The sequence below is a fragment of the Mytilus galloprovincialis genome, chromosome 5, assembly GCF_965363235.1.
Source record: "Mytilus galloprovincialis chromosome 5, xbMytGall1.hap1.1, whole genome shotgun sequence".
In the NCBI taxonomy this organism is placed as follows: Eukaryota; Metazoa; Mollusca; class Bivalvia; order Mytilida; family Mytilidae; genus Mytilus; species Mytilus galloprovincialis.
This window is the reverse complement of record NC_134842.1, coordinates 64,346,513-64,365,828: the sequence shown is the minus strand read 5'-3', so window position 1 is coordinate 64,365,828 and position 19,316 is coordinate 64,346,513. Positions and strand designations below refer to the sequence as shown.

General features: G+C 31.7%; 1 protein-coding gene across 1 annotated transcript; it reads right to left on the bottom strand.

Moving 5' to 3' along the window:
- Positions 1-211: 211 nt before the first annotated feature.
- Positions 212-18,703, bottom strand: LOC143074109 (nephrin-like). Its single transcript, XM_076249657.1, has 9 exons — positions 18,613-18,703; positions 16,096-16,413; positions 12,973-13,260; positions 9,917-10,201; positions 7,766-8,044; positions 4,946-5,260; positions 3,987-4,265; positions 3,307-3,600; positions 212-384 (listed from the first exon to the last, which is right to left on the bottom strand). The coding sequence occupies exons 1-9, from the start codon at positions 18,674-18,676 to the stop codon at positions 212-214; spliced, it is 2,295 nt and encodes a 764-aa protein (XP_076105772.1). The 5' UTR covers positions 18,677-18,703.
- Between the last annotated feature and the right edge of the window lie 613 nt (positions 18,704-19,316).

Genomic DNA, 19,316 nt, shown 5'->3' with positions numbered 1-19,316 from the left:
TGCTAGACATATATTGTGGCCCTTTAAATAATATGTTTCCGGTGGTATATATTTGTCAGACTCCGGTGAAATACTTCTATATATCCAAACCAATTTCCGAGTTATAGTGTAACATGATGTAAAAATTAAAAGACTTCAAAAACTAACTGTGTTTTTTGTTGTCCGATTGAAATATGCATCACAGTATATAAACTCATTATAGATATCAGGACTAAATTTTTAGTAACATACCATTTCTTTTGTCTTTTTTTTGTCTTTTGATCTTAAACACTACAAGAATAACAATCACCACTACCAGTAGAACCAAAATTACAAACCCAATACTAATTTTAACCAACCAGGAATTGGAAGCCGATTTTGATGATGATGATAAATCCAGCTTAACTGAAATATAAGAGTTTAGGGGGAAATACAGAACTTTAAAAGATTCACATATGAAATAATCATTGTGTACACATTTTAATGAATATACTTTAAAGTAAAGTGCCTGCCATTCATAACTAGCAGGGGGATGTTTTAAATACATGTAGAAAGAAACACAGTATTCGTTAAAACTCACACAAAAGAGGAATAGTGGTACCAAAAGCTTGATATGAAACTCTATGCATGCATCAAGATTACTTAATTAACTAACTACCTACTCATAAATGTTTACCATTAGTAAGGTATACAAATATAGGCCTGATCAACTTGATAACATTGAAAAGAGAAAGCTAACGGCTTATACTAATATAATAAACGAGAAAAAAAGAAAAATCACAAATATACTGAACTCCGAGGAAAATTCAAAACGGAAAGTCCCTAATCAAATGGCAAAATCAAAATCTTAAACACATTAAACGAATGGTTAACAACTGTCATACTAAATTATAATCCTGGTACTTTTGATAACTATATTCCTGACTTGGTAAAGTCATTTTCTGTTTAACATCACCTTATAATTGAACTGTAGTAAATGATTTACTGAACATAACTTGATTAATCATATACTGAAGCAATAAAAAAACACTAACAAAAGGGCAATTTTAAGACGTTTCGGAATATCTTCATGGTTATCATTTTGTCTTTTATTATGCAATAACTAATCATCGTGAACGATTGTTTGAAGACAGTTCCTTGTTTGATAATAATTTGTGTTACAAGGGAAGAGTAAAATTACGAAAAAAATGTTCAACAATACAATTTATTGATGAATTCTATTTAAAAAAAATTAATTTCGTTTAAAGTCGAAGAGAATGATGGGTGCTTTGTGAAACGCTTTTTATTGTTATATTTATCCCGTCTACATTATAAACTAAGGACAAAAAAAAACAGGAAAAGTAAAAATCCTATAAGATATATATGTCGTGTTCATTTTATTATTTTATACAGGTAATTACTTGTACAAAAACTTTGTATGAGTAATTACTTGTATGATGCCATCTTACAAGTTATTACCTGTACAAATATAATTGTACCAGTAACTACTTGTACAATTTTTGTTGAGTAAAAGATAATAACTTGTACAAAACAATATCTTTGAGATGTATGTGCTTCTACTTTTGTTTTAAACAAAATTTGGCATTGAAAAAGTCCTTTCTTTGAGTAAGTAAGTCTGGGATTGTTTTGTCAATTGTCGGGTAATATTATAAATTTTCTTTCACTTTTTTCTCATATTTATTTATTTGTTTGTTAATTTTTTTCTGGTCATAAAGCATACGTATTTTTGAAATCAACTGTGTTTGTTTTTCTTTTTTTAAAATGTGTATTTTATACTTAATGGGTTTTTGTTTTGGTTGTTGTATCTGATATACAAGTATCCGGCCACGTCCCCCTGTGTAGTATTTCTGATTGTGTCTATCTGAAGCCTTTTTCAACTGATTTTATAGTTTGTTCTTATGTTGTGATGTTACACCATTATCCCAGGAAAGTAGAGGGTTGGGGTCCTGCTAACATGCTTAAACCCGATACATTATTTATGTGCATGTCCGAATTCAGGAGCCTGTCATTCGATGACTATTGCTTGTCGATGTGTTACATATTTTTTCCGTTCATTTTTGTACATAAATAAGGCCGTTGGTTTTCTCGTTTGAATGATTTACATTTGCCATTTCGGGGCCTTTTAAAGCTGACTATGCGTAATTGGCTTTGCTCATTTTTGAAGGACGTGGTAGTGATCAATAGTTTTTAATGTCTGTGTCATTTGGGCTCTTGTGGAGAGTTGTCCCATTGTCAATTATTTCACATCTTCTTTTTTACATTAGTATTATTTTTGAAATGTTAGAATAATTCAGACACACGACGAACGCAGAGTTACAACATAACCTACCACGAGACATTGAGCAAATTAAGCTTAACAGCTTCTTGCCATTTAAATACTAACTATTGGTGCAAAGTAACAAAGTCGTTAAAAGCAAGAATACAATAAACCCTTCTACAATCTATTTTCAAAAATAAATCATGATAAAAAGTTGCGTATGGAATACTAGTATCATATATTTGAATTAAACGTAAATTCTAATAGATCAAATAATCTATTTGTTTGCACAAGACAAGGATGCATGACATCACAATAAGCTGATCTTTTCATTTACATTTTCCTGTCTTAAATCACTTAAAGAAAGCACATGTACTGCTTCCATGACGTATACCTAATTGCTCTGTGTTATGTCAAACATTGTCAAATCCTTTCTCTGAATCTTTTCGATTTGATTTTGACTCATTAAACCAGTCATGATTTAACTTTTGTTTATATTTTTAACTTTCTGCAATATACAGTACAACTCCTTTTGAATTTCTACGGTCAATCAGACCTATGTCTACTATTTCACTGTAACATTGGAACTGAATTTGGCTTCCTTTACATAACTACTATTCTGTCTGTACTATCTTACGCGTGTGAAAGCGAATTATTAGATTTAATTATTGCCTTATATTTTGTTTTTCTTCACTGTTTTCCCTCTTTACAAGTTTTGACCTTTTTTCATGTTTTGCTTATATGTTTGTTATTTAAAATGAACACACTTGTTGAAAGTTAACACCTTTACATGTCTTAGTAGTAAATTATTTGTTTAAAGGGAAACGATTGCTAAAGAATATCAAAGATAATAATTTGTATAAGTAATTATCTTTTTCTCAGTAAAATTTGTACTAGTTATTACTTGTACAAATGTATTTTTACAAGTAATAACTTGTATGATGGCATCATACAAGTAATTACTTATATACCTTTTGTATGTACAAGTAATTACCTGTACAAAATAATAACATGTGCACGACATATACAAAAATCTTTCTGAAAAGGATCCAATCGATTTAAAAGCTTACCTTCTGTTTTGAATTCAAGCGATGCATTTCTGTTTCCATGAATGTTTGTTGACAAAACCATGACTTCATAAGACGTGTCTGGTTTCAGCTGATCCAGAGTGACGTGCATTACACTCCCCGTCTTAATATCATGCGTATGAATAGTAGTTGTGTTCCATATATCAGTATCTGTAGTTTTAAACTGGACTTTAAAGGTTTGGTTGTATCCGCCATTGAAACCAGCGATCCAGGATAAATTTACTGATACAAATGTTACCGACTCAACAGAAAGATTTTGCGGTGCTTCTGGCTTATCTGCAATAAAGATTGATATCTTATCCTTTGGGGAAAAAAATATTTACTAGTATTTAAAGTCGCAATAAATTCACGTATCAACGAATTACTTTGATTTTAAACGAGGCTGCAACATTAATCAGAACAATCTTATTGAAATACATTATATCAATTATTATAATCAAATCAATTGCTTTAGTTCAGATTTATATCTTGTTGCAATCTACCATATTTTTTTTGAATAATTCCATTTAATAACGAACTTTCCGTATTGAAATTTCCTTGTTTGGTGTTTTTGGTATTTTTGATATTTTACTTTTTTCTCTGTTACCATTAATGACCACCAACACATTTTATGCATCTGTAAATGTATAACTAAATTTGATATATTAAAATATAAAGGATACCTCGCGGTTTCAACGTGATATTGTCATCAATACATCCTTCTTGGTTACAAATCGTTATTCCATACACACCAAAATCAAGTTCCGATCTAACCTGTATTTCAGACATTATTTCGTATCTGTAATCATATATGTCTGTATTAACAATCCAGTCGAACCCAGTTACACGACACCACTCTACAGTTGGCAGCGGGGAGGATACAACATACATTACTATATTTTCAGCTGAACCAACTTTTGTTTCTATTTTTCTTGATTCGGTTGTGACATTCCTAGGTTTACCTGAAATGCAGTTTAAATGAACAGTTAATATACACGATATAAACTTACCAACTTATTGCATTATAAGTACATTACTTGTATGATTCATTATAATATAGGGTTATTGCATGAATATTTGGGGAAATTGTCCCAAGTAGAATTATATATTGCACGAGCTTTTCAGTGCAATATATGTTCTATGAGGGACAATATTCCCAAATATAAGTAATTGTATAGCAATATAATATTTGACAGAAAAATTTGGTGTAAACTAAGATTTTGTCGTTGATGACGTCATGAGTTTTGAAGATGTATTGCACTAGTGCAATATTGAGATTTATTGCATGCTAACTGTTGGTTACTTTCTGTTAGAAATATTATATTGCTATGCAATGATACGTCTTAAAATCTTTATTGGCTTATAGCGATCTTGTGTCATTATGAATTGACCTTCATTTCAAAATGAATGGCATCATTTATGGGGACACGAATTTCTCCAATAGAGTGCACACGTCATGTAAATAAAGAAAAAAAAAACTTGATAGACATGTCATTATAAGAATGTCTATTTAAGTAATTTATAGAGATGTATTCACGCTTCAACGCCAAAAAAATTACAAATAGAATCGTAAATTTTTAATCTCTCTCTATATATATATTTTTGATGTTTTTCTAACATAAACTCATGTAACTATACTTACAAAGTATTGTTAGGTTGACCTTTTTGGTATCTCCATTTGCTATCCCATTTATAGCCCGTATTGTAAATTCACCTGAATCTTCACACTTAAGATGAGGTAGTATATAGATATATTCAATATACCCGTTGCCTTTAGTTGAATTTTGAATCGCCAAGAAAGAGGAGTTAAGCATTACTTTCGGATCTGGATTGCTATCAATACGTAGTAGTAGGCTCACATTAACGTCTTCGCTGAAATTGAAGTTATTTGTGGTATTCAATCTGTTACACTGACTTTGATCGTCAAACAAACAAGTTTCTTTTATTTCAGGAGAATCTGAAAATATTATACCATACTTCAATTTAATATACAAATTCAATGAAAAATATACATCACTACAAACCATTAAAGTCTGAAATGGCCTATATCTGTACTCGACTGTACTGATTTTTACTCGACCAGTCTGAATTGGTTTGACTTTTACTTGACATTACTCGACCCCAGTCTGAACCATAATTGACTGTACTGAATCGTACTTGACCTTAATCTTTGCCGTTAAAAATAGTCTGAACTATTACTCGACCAGTCTGAAACAGTCTTAACCCATTCTCGACATGTACTCGACCTATTTTCCCAGTCTAAACCATACTTAACCAAAGGTCTGAACAGTACTCGACCAGTCTGAACCATACTATATCTATGATTATATTTAGGATGAAAAAAAAATATTATATATAACTTATATCAAAAAGGGATAAAATTATATAAATAAATAAAATTGTTTTTCTGATAAGTGGTGAAATATAAAGAATAACCTCTGCTTGGGGGCAAACTCATAAATAAGATCACACCTGGTCAGAGGTATTAAATTCTAAATAACATTGATTCAAAATTGCAACATTATGTTAAAGTTAAATAACAAGGCCTTTCGAATATACATGTAACTACTAGATAAGTAATACACGAATTTAAGAAAATTGGGCTTTCTCTTTTACCTGTAAAACACACATGTACTGAGGTAATTAGAACATATTAAAGTGCTTTATGTATGCAATGTTAATTTGACAAAAAAAATACTTAAATTAATTGAAATAAATTTTTACTGTTACTTTGGAATACATTTCCTTTTTTAAAAAGGTTATCACGGATTGCTATGTAAATTCTATTATCATGATTACATTAAATTCTTGGTTTAATAAAACAAAGCAATTAAGCTCTCATTTTTTAAATTTTTTAAGTTGTTTTATATACTATTTTATATATATATAATACATATTAAAAAAAACAACATTCACTGCATTATTAATTAAAGCCAACTTAATTTATACTGGGCTTAAGTTAATGGTGAAAAAAGTCCAGTTACCATAAAATGCTTCCGAAATATTCATAAAATTTTGAATAAATAGTGAAATTATTAGTCATTTGTTGGTCACAATTCATTTTTTTAGATTATTTGATCAGCTTGTTTTATTTATATTTTTAAACTTGATATATATCATTACGTAGGTGTTGATTAATAATGTGTTGAAGTTATATTATGATTGATTATTGTGAAAATTTAATTTCAATACTGTATTAAATCCATTTTTAATTTCAAGTTGTTGTTCAAATTTCATTTTTATTGAAAAAATTCCTGAATTGATAAAATTCAGTTGATAGATACAAAGAATAGGTCTAGGTTGGTTAAGAATTGGTCGAGTATGGTTCAGACTAGGTCGAGTATGGTTCAGACTAGGTCAAGTACGGTTCAGACTAGGTCGAGTAGGGTTCAGACTAGGTCGAGTACGGTTCAGACTAGTATAAAATGGTTATGTACTGGTCAAGTACACATTCAGACTGTTAAGTATTATTCAGACTACAGTCGAGAATTATCAAGTAAATCTCAGACGAATTCAGACTGGTCGAGTAAAAATCAGTACAGTCGAGTACAGATGATATAGGCCATTTCAGACTTTTAATGGTTTGTAGTGCATGTTACTCATATTGGTGTTATTTTTATTGAAATAACGAATTTAAAAGTAACAAGACGTGTTATTGCTAAGTAAACCCAATTAGTATTTGAAAGTAAACTATAAGATACGATTTGGAATAGGTTTAAATGTGTTAACTTATAGCTGATCAGAATTCACCACTGTGAATAGTCAAAAATGTGTAAATTTATAGATCAGCTAGGATTCATGATTTAGAATAAGAAAAATGCGTAAATTTATAAATCATAATTAATAAGTTTCGGTTCTGAAGTTCGGAATCAGACACATTAAATTGTTAAAGCAATTCGTGATAGTTTCTGAAATTATGTCCATTTCAACACTCTCATATCCACAACCCTGTTCAGAAATGGATAAAATGTTGTTTTTATTTGAATTGTTTTGGTTGTTCATTGGTCCATTGGTAATTGATAATTTTGACACTTTATCGTGTTAGAAAGAGTACAAATATAAGCAAATTTGAAACCAGATGAGTTTTCTGAATAGAGCGAAACTGCTGTCCTTAAAAGGCCAGAATTCTTTTTTAATAGTTTTGGTGTACACAAAATGAAATCACTGTGTTACCCATACAATTCAAAAATATCTGGAGAAATTATACATTTGATTCAATTTGGAATAATATATTCAAGGTGTTTTGTGAGATTGAAAAAAGCGTGACATACACAGTTGATTTTTCTAAATTTCGCTATGCAAACATTTAATCACGTATAGTCTATTATCCAACATGTATTCTTAAGCTTTTGTTCTAACCCAAATATAAAGTTCTAAACGTTTAACGTTTAAAAAAGAGGTCCGGTTTGAAATGTTATTAATGTTTTCTTTTGTGAATTACATGTCCATGGGTTAAACTTACACTGTACATTCACTGTAATATCTGTTCTTTCATATGTATTAGCATAAGGATAATCTATACGACAGCGAAAGTTTCCAGTCTGGTTTCTCTTTATGTCTGGTATAGTAAGAGGCTGCATTGAAAGGTAGCGATTAAATCGTCCCACTTTTTCTTCGTGTTTCCAAACATATGTACACTCCGGATTGCAGGTTGCAGTACAGTTTATCGGGCCTAATAGAGTGCCTTCTGTTACGTTGAAATGTGTGTATCCAGGTTCTGGGACAACGTTTTCAGGACCATCTACATCAATCAAATAACGCATTGTTATCTTAAGTGAATAAAAGGCATCCCAAACTCAGTAACAAAATATGAAGGATGAAACCATGGAAACCAGTGAGGTCATCGGAATGTCGAAGAAAGACACAAAACATAATGACAAAAAGGCAAACATATTATTGTAATATGACGTGTACCTTTCGCTTTTGAAACAACACCATGTGAAAGTATCGGAATATCTTTACTTAGCGCAGACTCAGAGATGTGCACATACATGACTGTTACTTTTACCTTCCACGTATTTAGAGCTGACTATGTGGTATGGGCTTTGTTCATTGTTGAAAGCCGTACGGAGACCTATAGTTGTTAATGTCTGTGTCATTTTGGTCCGTTAATATACTGGAAAGTTGTCTCATTGGAAATCATACCACATCTTCTTTTTTATATATATCTTTAAAAAAAGTAAAAGATCAAAAGAATGTAAAAGGTCAAAATAAAATAAATTACGTGAAAGTTCATGATTGATCTTAAATGGCGCATTAAAGTCATGTCAAAACACTTGTACGTTCTAAAATCGGATAATAGCATATTGAAATGGAGTTTTTAAGTAGGTATTGTTTCATTTACTATTCAATTGAAACATTCGCACATTATTGGATTTTACCTTGTCAACATCTTGGCTCATCCTGCTCCTTAGTTACGATATGTCAACTGTGGATTTGATGTTTAAAAGTACTAGCCAACGAAAAACGTTAATTTTGTCTCTGGCTAACGGTCGAGATAAGATTAAAATATAATGATCCAGGCCATGTGAAAGTTTTAAGTAAATCTTAGGCTGTTATGAACTGTGTATCGAATAGAAGTCGTCATTAAGCAACACTGTCTTAAAATTTCCACTATACAGTGACAGCTCTTTTGATAATTGTGTAGTATTAGTAATTTCTGACAGTATGCAAAAATTAAAATCACAACATGCGGAATTCAGAGCTACACAGCGTTATAACATATAACAATTAATTATCAATGAAATAACGACAACATTAGTTAACTTATGATAAAATATAAAGGTAAATGCATTAAGAAGACACACATGTTGGTTTAACACAATATACCGATGCAATCGCATGAAATCAAATTAAAAGTAAAAATCATTGGTTGCGCAGACGAAGTATGCGACTACTTCTATTCATTCATTACTCGCAGAAAGAATTAACACTAAGTAAAAGCTTCATGATGGGTCATGAGATAAATTTGCAATTAGGGAAAGGGATGATATTTGTGTATTTGGTAACCATACACAATGTACCATAGTTTCTTTCTTTAGATATAGCGTTTTTACCAATGATATACATGTATAATCATATAAGCAGATTAAGACAAAAGATATTTTCTTAAGTTGAATAGCCTTAAGAATCATTTAATCTAAGTCTAAATATTCTAAAAGTATATCTACTCAATACTGCATGCATGGAAGTTACCAATGATGTTACTCTGTTCATGTTTATGAGAAGAAAAAAAAAGATTCGCCATATTTTTGAAAAAAAAAGAAGTTTTTACCGTACGCGTATTTCTAATCTTCTATGAAAAGCTCTAAGATATTATATCTTATAGAATAATTAAAGTTTTGAAGGCATCATATAAAGAATGATGAATTTAATTTATTAATTTCAGATGTCACCAGAACATGGAGCTTTTTTAGTTTTTCTTTAGGTTGTGATGTCCCTCTTTTCTTTAGTTCATTATACGTGTTTACTAAACTGAGATGTCTCGCAACGTATATTTTTTTATAAATTCATTTTGATCAAACTTGAAATAAGATATAAGCATAAACACACTTATCTAGTACAGTACAATTTCCATCAAATATTCTTTTATTATGACCATGCAGTTACTTACAGTAAGGATCCAGTGTAATAGTATCACTCATGTTAGATACCTCTCCATATTCATCAGTGTAACGACAGGATATGGCTTGCCCTTTATCCAATTTAGTAAGTGTGTTTATTGTAAGCTGATTGTTGTCAATCTCTCCTCTTGGATTCCCAACAAAATGATATGTCAGTATGGGAGCCATATACCCTTCAGGCCAGCTGGTTTGTATCGCTTTACAGGCAAATGTTATGTTATCACCGACAAATGGATGCTCAGAAAGAGACATTAATGTTGGTTTCAAAGGTTTGTCTAAAATAAAATGTTAATGAATAAAAATAATAACAACTTAATACCTGCTATTTATTTTAATCTTTTCAAATGATCTGCAAAAATATATGACATTTCTGTTGTACGTTACCTTTTTTCATGACGTCATAAAAAGAAAATCAGAATAAATGCCTTGATAATAATTCATTGTAAATTTATAAGAAAACTTAACGTTATGATAAATTTTGACCTATGAAGAACAAGAATAGGTCAGGAAAAAGAGGCATTATATTCGTGATTATTTTTGCCGAGCGATAGTGACGGCTAAAATAACACGAATATAATGCCTGCCCATGATAAAAGTACAATAAAGTATAGCTTGCATTAATTATTTCGATTTTGATGAGGACAAAAGAGGGACGAAAGTTACCAAAGTGACAGTCAAACTTATAAATTTAAAATAAACTGACAACGCCATGGCTAAAAGTGAAAAAAGACAAATTTAAAACAAACTGACAACGCCATGGCTAAAAATGAAAAAAAGAGAAACAGACAAACAGTAGTATACATGACACAACATAGAAAACCAAAGAATAAACAACACGAACCCCTCCCCCCCCCAAAAAAAAAACCAAACAAACAAAAAACTAGGGGTTATCTCAGGGACTCCAGAAGGGTAAGCAGATCCTGCTCCACATGTGGCACCCGTCGTGTTGCTTATGTGAATAGTAAATAGTATAATTCGGTAGGTCACATTCATGAAAAAGAAGGGGATTGTAGTTACGACGTAAGGAACATATATCCGATATCAATTGTGAAACTGTTATTACATAACGGCTAACCAACTCGTGAAATTTACGAAGGGATGATTTCAACTTCACCATTTGAAACTCTTGGTTTGATAGCTTCCTTGTGAATAGCAACCCTCTATCAAGAAAATCATGATAGGAAATGCAAGCAGGGGAATATCGTATCAATTGGGAGATATATACCCCGTAGGCAGGTGCTGCTGGAATGTTGCTACTTAGAAATAGAAAGTTCACAATTGGAAAGCTGAAATCATCTCTTTTGTCGTAGAGTTTTGTTTTCAGCCGACCCTCATGGTCAATTTCTAGATGTAAGTCAAGATATGAGGCCGACTTAACTGTATCTGTAGTATCCTTTATCTCTAGTTCAATGGGATAGATGCGTTCCACATAGTCACCAAATTTTGAATTATTTAGTGAAAGAACATCATCTATATAGCGGAAAGTAGAGTTAAAAGATATTGGTAACTTTTTATCTTTTTTCCTAAGAAGTCCCTGCATGAAGTCACCTCATAATAATTAGGAAATAAGTCGGCAAGTAGAGGGAAAAAGTTTGTTCCCATTGGAATGCCGACAGTCTGTTGAAAAACACGTCCGCCAAACGTAACAAATATGTTGTTAATCAAAAAATCAATCATCTTGAAAATTTCAGTTTCAGAGAATTTTTTGTTTGAATCAGAATGATCCTTTACAAAGTAGAATTTATTCCTTCCTATAAAGACAAGATACTTGTATCTACGTTGGCTATCCTTTTTTATGAAGCAAAGCAATACCAACTCTTTCAATTTGTCTTTTAGTTTGGAACGTGGAATACTTGGGTAAAGAGTAGAAAAGTCAAATGTTTTAATACAATTAAGGTAGTATCTATGTCCGATGTAAATGAGTGTACAGCGTTTGTATTGGCTCTTTCATAAATATCCCTTTTTATTTGTAATCAAGCACACGACTGGCAATGTGATTTTTTAAAGAGAGGAGGTTTGAATGGATGAACGGTTGTCGTATTTAGGTCAATTATTTCAATTTCCAATTGTAACACATTACAGTCATAATAAATGAATTAGTAACAACATGCGCATCATTCAAGAGTTTGAAAGTGTTTTAAGTTAATGAAATATATTAAATGCATGCATGATAAAATTCATTATTCTGCAGTAGTCAATATACGCATGTGCAAACAATTTTTATTGGATTTCGAGCATGGGTTTATTCACAAAGTAAAAGAAGCACTTCATATTATAATATTAAGTAATAGTATCTACTTTTAGAGTATATGTTGAATAAAATTAAAATATTTATCTGAGTCAGAAATTATCTGTCATCAAGTTTTGTCAAATTCACTTTAAAAAATATAACTATTGATTTATATCATCAAGTTTTCTAAGAAAAAAAAATAGAACTTGATTGTTCTAAAAGATCAATCTTTCAATCTTAGTATGTTTAATATCTAATAAATGTAAGTGTTAAATTTTCCTTGTTTAGGGAAGTAAAATATGTATGAATCAAAACTTATCAAAGTGTAGTTTATGAAAGTAACGTCTGTATGTAATAGAATAAATAATTGTCCCCGACTGATAAAAGTGAAGAAAAAACCAAAAACAATCAGTTAAAGATAACTGCTTTAAATTAATTTAAACTGTTTCAGAAAAATAATTAAGAAATACACAAAAACATTTGACTATGCCTGTACCAAGTCAGAAATATGACAGTTGTTATCCACTCTTTTTTATGTGTTTTGTCATTTGATTTTGCCATGTGATTAGGGAATTTCCGATTGAATTTTCCTCTGAGTTCAGTATTTTACTTTTTATGATACTGTACATGTTACGGACAAAAATAAACATTACATACATCAATTCAAAAGAAGTTAGTATTCTAAACATAGTGACAAGTATATTAGAGATACTGAATATAACCTAAAAATAAATACCCCGTATAAGAGAAACTAGAATTCCGAACTTGATGACAGGTATCTAAGATATACTGAATATAATAATGTTTATATCATACTTGTAACAATTAACAAACAGCACCCATCCACAATTCCATCTTTAACTGCTGTGTATAGCCCAGCATCTGTCTCGTTCACGTGCGTAACTGTAATGTTTATCACTGTAAGGTTCGTTGTCGTTTGGTCAAATATGTATTTTCCTACTTTTGAACTATTTTGGATACTGCTTGCTTCTACTTCATATATTACTGACGAATTTGAGGGAGGCAAGACACTGTAAAACTCGGTCATATTTGTCGTCCATAATAAAACAATATTTTCGTTGATGTTTGCTTTGAAAATATTGTCTGAAAAAGATATAATTTCAATGGCAAAATGATAGAAAACCTAAATACACATATCGGGCGTATGCTTACATGGCACTTATATATAGGATGTAGCCAGTAAATAGAAAAAAAACATTATCAAAAATATAAAATCATGAGCTTTCATAACATCTGATTTTAACACCGAGGTATTATATTTTTATAATTTAACAGACCCCCAAGTACCAAGTAAGCAGTGGCGGATAATGGGGAGGGTTCCGGGGGTTGGAACGCCCCGCCATCTTTTGGAAGATCAATGCATTTGGATGGGGGTCATAAAGTTACCCCCCATTTTGTTCTGTGTTGGGACCCCATCCCTTTCCATATGGCTGGATCCGTCACTGGACAATTGTTGTACATTCGTTTGATATGCTTTTTATTTTGATATTGCCATTTGAATAAGAACATTCCGTTTTTCGTTTTCCTCGGAGTTCAGTATTTATGTGATTTTATCTTTAAACTAAATGATGTTTGATCCATAAACTAAAAACATCAAATAATGTGGTCTATATTTATACATTATCCGCAAAAGAAAGCTGTCATTTTCGTTAAACTCTTTTGGTAACACTACTCAAGTAAAAAGACAGTGATAGCCTTTTCTTCTTTTTGCGACGTCACGACGAGATTCAATACTCAGGTAAAAGAAATAGATAGATCAATGTTTGGTTTCAACGCAACATTCAGCAGTATTTTGGCTTTTCTGTGGCGGTCTCTTTTTGTTTTACAAGTAGAGAAAGCAAACAAGCCCAGAGAGAACCGCCCACACTTGGCAGCTAATACTTACTAGTCAATGAGATTAAAATCGATCGCACCAGCGGCTCTTTTCACACATACCGAAATGTTTATGACTTACTCTTTAAGTTTATTTGTGAAAAGAGTCAGACCGTGTTAACACCAAACGTCGTGTAGAGTAAACATGTTTACAATTAGTTTAGTGTAGTGTACACTGGTTTCACATTACATTTGTTCACATATATACACCTTGTTTAGTTACCTGTACATAAGATTTGTTCCCACTTGTAAACTATATGTCATTTAAATGTTCATTACGTAGAACTGAATTCAACATTTTTGAACAATTTTTCTAGCGGTAAGGGAACAACCATTTGACTTCAAAAGGGGGTGGGGGTGGGAATGGAAATATTCCGATCCCCAATTTGATAAAAAAAAAAAATGGTCATACAGATGATAAAAAAATATTCTGAATTAAGAGTTTCCCCATTCATTATAGTGTTAAATATTGAAAAAAAATGTATTTGATCACCAGCATCGAAAAAAAAAGGAATAAAAACGTACGCGCGAAAAAAAATCTGACTCAGATAAAAAAAAATGATAACCCTCCCCCTTTTTTAAGTTAAGTGGTTGCTACTTTATGAAAACCATTTTTATAATAATAAATTTGCAGTAGTTTGAATATACTAGAGATGTCTCGAAGGAATATTTGGTAATCTGAGATACTAGACAAACATATCATTTACCCCACACTTTTTTTAGTCATGTATTTATGCGTGAATCGTTGGTTGAGTAAAGACCAGTGGCGAATATTTGTGTGTACGTCAAGTCGATTCGGGAAGACCTAAAAAGTTTCAAATGAATTAAGCAGCAACTATTTACTTCATTTTTGGGGGAGGGGGAGGAGGGCAAAGGTGGGGGGGGGGGGGGGCAGAGGGGCGTGGGCTATTGATTTTTTTTCAGGACAAATTTTGGTGAAAAGTCGAAATCAATTGTAGCATTATATATAATGGCAGCTGAGGGTGAAACAAACAAATTTTTTTTCATGGCCAAAAACTGGAAACATTTTTTGTTTCCAAAACAAAATCCATAGCTCACCACCCCACCCCTTGCCTTATGTTTTATACTCAGCTATAATACCCCCCCCCCCCCCGATAATCAATTGGTTGTTTCCTTATGGGTTCGGCAATGATGCTGCTTTGAGTCTTGATCATGGGTTAATAAAGTACGTGATTTTTTTTAACAAAAAAAAAATCTGTAGAATTTAGACAAGTTCTATACAACACTATTCTTATAATTATCAAAAACATCAATTTTACTCAAAAATAGTTTCCTCCTTAAATATATACACGGTAAAACTAATGTCCTAAATGCCTAGTTTTGTGTATACGTAACCTACACAAGGCTTACATTGACTATCGACTGTGTGTAGATAAAACATGATTTACACTACATGTTAACATTGAGTTTTATCAATGGGAACGCAATTGTGTTTAGTTTACGTGTGACTTACACTAACACAACACCGAATTTAGGTCAATGTGATTACGGCCTCAGTCGGGGGATTGACAGTGTTGACAGGCTAATGATACACATTTGATGCACTGTAAATGTATATATTTGAAGAAAAAAAAAACAATGGACATGTATTTGTACAATACTTTGCACAGCTTCCGCTGAACTGTGTTTTTCTATAAATTAATTGATAAAGCGAATTAAAAGTAATCGTCGTTATGACAAAAAAGCGAATTTGACGCACATTGCAATTCGAATTAGAATTGACGTTCGGACGTCTTAAACTGTTTCCAATGCGAAATCTAATAACATGTGAACACAGCACAAGGGTTGCTTTAATACTAGAAACTAGCTTTGTAGGAAGGTGACTGTGTTACCGTTGAGTGTGATTGACACACATATCCTAAATGCAAACTTAATGCAATCAAATAATTGCAATGAATGCAATATTAGGATTGCAATGAATGGAATCAAAGAATTGTGATGATTATAGTCTCGTTAACTAAAGTTCAAGACAATAAGTCTAACTATTTGACCGACAACACATAAATTATGTATAAATGGACTCACTTGTCACCCAAAACGTGTGTGTGGTAAAATTCGAACCTTCTATAATTTCCTGAATTTTATTTAAACATTGTATTCTGACAATATATTTCGAACACCTCTCTAGATTTGGTATCTCAGTACTAGACTTTGGAGATTCTATATCTATATACATGTAGTGACTACACGTTAATCCTGAATTCAAACACACATCGTCATCTGTTGAATTCTTGAGATAGATCCGAGAATAAACTATCCCTTGGTTAGTAGGTATTGTCCATGAGATGTTAATTGTATTGCCAGTTACAACTATTCGGACATCTTTTGGTGGATCTGGCTTACCTACAAATAAAGGAAAGATTCTGAGACATTTTATAAACTCCAACATACGTTTGAATAAATATTCAAGTGCTTACATTTATCTATATATTTCAATTTCTTCTCACAGATTTTTAGCTCACCTGGATCACAGGGTTAAGTGAGTTTCATTACTTTAACAAAAGTCTTCTACACTAAAACTTTTTGGCCAAAGTGAAACAAACTTGACAACAATCGATTTAGTTGTAACTAACAGTGCGTTCAGCTCTTTGCAAAATTAGAAAAAGAGATTGGACAAAACACTTAAACAACATTAGTGACTTTTCAATATTCAAATATAAACAAAAACAAAACCCATTATACCTAGTAGTTTTGTCATGTAAACGGGTGGGTTAACTCACAAACTGATATGAAGTTTATTATCCAGGGACTCAGAAATACACATCAAAACTTTCAAAAAAAAAAGATTTTTTAGACACGCTGAGCCACAGGGTTAGGTGAGCTTATCTCCTCACTTGTGTTCGTTGCAGTTCATGAACTTTTACTAAAGTCTTCTACACTGAAACCTTTTGGCCAAAGTGAATCAAACTTCACCAAGACAATTTAGTTTTAACGAATTTTATTTTTGAAATTAGCAAAAGAGATTTGACACTTATGGAAATTGATTTTTTTTTTGTTTTTTGTTGTTGTATATGGGCGCTGAAAGGGCACAACTTAAGAACAGTAAAAGTGACGCCACCCAATTTCAAACTTGATTATGTGTAAATAAACATTGTGTAGTAGTTCAATAACCATTGGTTTAGGCAAACTAGATATAGAGAACGGAAACTACAGATTTAGCAGTATGTCTTTGTAATGGGGCATAACTCACAAACTGTATAAGAGCCGCCATTCAATTTCAAATGCGACTCGTTTGAGGTTTGTAGTAATAAGCATTGTGTAAAAGTTAAATTTACAACACAGGCAGAGACAAAATTAATCCAGTTCTGGGAACGTACGTGACGGATGGACAGGACTGACGGACACGGGCTGCAATAAATCCCCAAATCGCCAAGCGGCGTGGGCATACAAAATATGTTAAATACTCATAATTCGTAACCAATACATTGATATTCATTATGTTTTCAGACCGGTATTTCCTTTCTGTGTATCGCAAATGAAAATATCGTACAATCAATTTTGCTTATTTTTCAAATAAATGTGTTAAAACTAAATTGATGGTAGTTAAGTTTGTTTCACTTTTCCCAAAAGGTTTAAGCGAAGATGATTTTTGTTAAAGTAATGAAGTTCACTTAACCCTGTGAGCAAGGTGAGCTACAAATCTGCGATTATAATAAATTTAAATCTTAAATAACCAATTACAGCAAAAACTGGGATAACGAATTCCACAAGTTATCACGAATATTATTCGTTATAACCAATTATACAATTCATTAATATTAACGATTTTAATTCGTTATCACAAATTACAAAAAATGTGATAACGAATTAAATTCGTAATTTCGACTTATAAAATCTGTTATAACGATATTGACCAATTCGTTACCACAAACTTAATCTGTTATAACAAATTATACAATTCGTGATAACAATTTAAATTCGTGATTTCGAATTTAGATTATATTCTATTGAATAATGGGGGAAATGTTTAGAATAAAGTACAAATGAATAATTAAAAGACAAACAAAACACATAAAGAAAAAAAAAGGATGGGGTGCTATAATACCAATGGTAGACAAAAACAGGCAAAATGTATAAAGAATAGAAAAATTATCTAGATTTTATTTTAAAAAGACAAAAATGAAGAAACTCCCCATCCAAAACAGAATAAATGGGATTTGTAATGACGTAACTATTTTTGTCGTGCTCGGGTTGCTCTGTATTAATTTTTTTTGGTGTTTTTAGTCATTTACCGTTTTTTCTAAGATTTTGTCGCAGTCACTTACACTTGTAAAATTTGGATGTTACTTTGGGGTCTTTCGCCATTTTCTGTTTAAATTGCGTTTAAAGGACCGTATACCAAGTTGTGTAAATTGTATTATGATCTAAACCAAGAATGTGTTGGACTTTCAAACGCAAAATTGCATAGGATAGGAAAGAAAATACCGTCAACACCGTCAACACCATAAAACATTCACACAATCAAAATAAGAAAAGGGTCCAACGCCAGAACCTCCTCCCCCTTTCTTTTCCATGATCAAATAAACTTAAAGATATACTTACCATTTACCAGCATCACAGAAAGAAAATCAATGCCAAGAATTAAGACAACGTTAATCCACTCCATTGTGTTATTAATAAACAATAACTGTCGTCTGCTGAATACTTTATTAATAAACAATAACTGTCGTCTGCTGAACACTTAGGAATATGATGTTACCGGAATTGTCTCTTGTGACCACCGGAAAAGTAAGCAGGGTTTTGTCTTAACCTCTCATTCATACAAATACAATATCTAAATACAATCTATATCTAAATACAATCGTTTTCCGGATTTTTAAAATAATTTCCTTCTTCGTTAATTTTTAAGAATGAGTCGTGGGAAAATATATAAAAAAAAATCCTGGAAAATTTCCACATTAAATGCGACCTACATTGTAAGTCCTGTGTTCCTACAAAATTTTATAGAATATGTTTTGGTAGCTTTGGGGGTGGTATAGACAAATAATCAACTTAATTGTAAAATAAAATTATGAAATAGAGTTAAGTTGACAGGGGGAAGTATTAAGAAACCCTGTTAAACATGACTAAATTCATTTACATTATGTAATTTCCTCAGTTCTAGAAATAGCTTATAGTATACTTGGAGCCCAAGTTTTTTACCAGGATCGGCACGGAAGTTCCTCTTGATATAATGATTCCAGGCTCCAAAGTAAAATTGTTTGAAGACACATAATCTATCTTCACTGGTTGCGTTGACTCTCTAC

Bases quoted from the DNA above. Each gene is read 5' to 3' on its own strand.
- LOC143074109 (XM_076249657.1), bottom strand. From the start codon at position 18,676: ATGGAGTGGATTAACGTTGTCTTAATTCTTGGCATTGATTTTCTTTCT. The intron at 4,266-4,945 runs GTAAGTATAGTT...ACTGCATTTCAG, and splicing joins GGTCAACCTAACAATACTTT to GTAAACCTAGGAATGTCACA. The intron at 3,601-3,986 runs GTATCCTTTATA...TCTTTATTGCAG, and splicing joins TATCACGTTGAAACCGCGAG to ATAAGCCAGAAGCACCGCAA.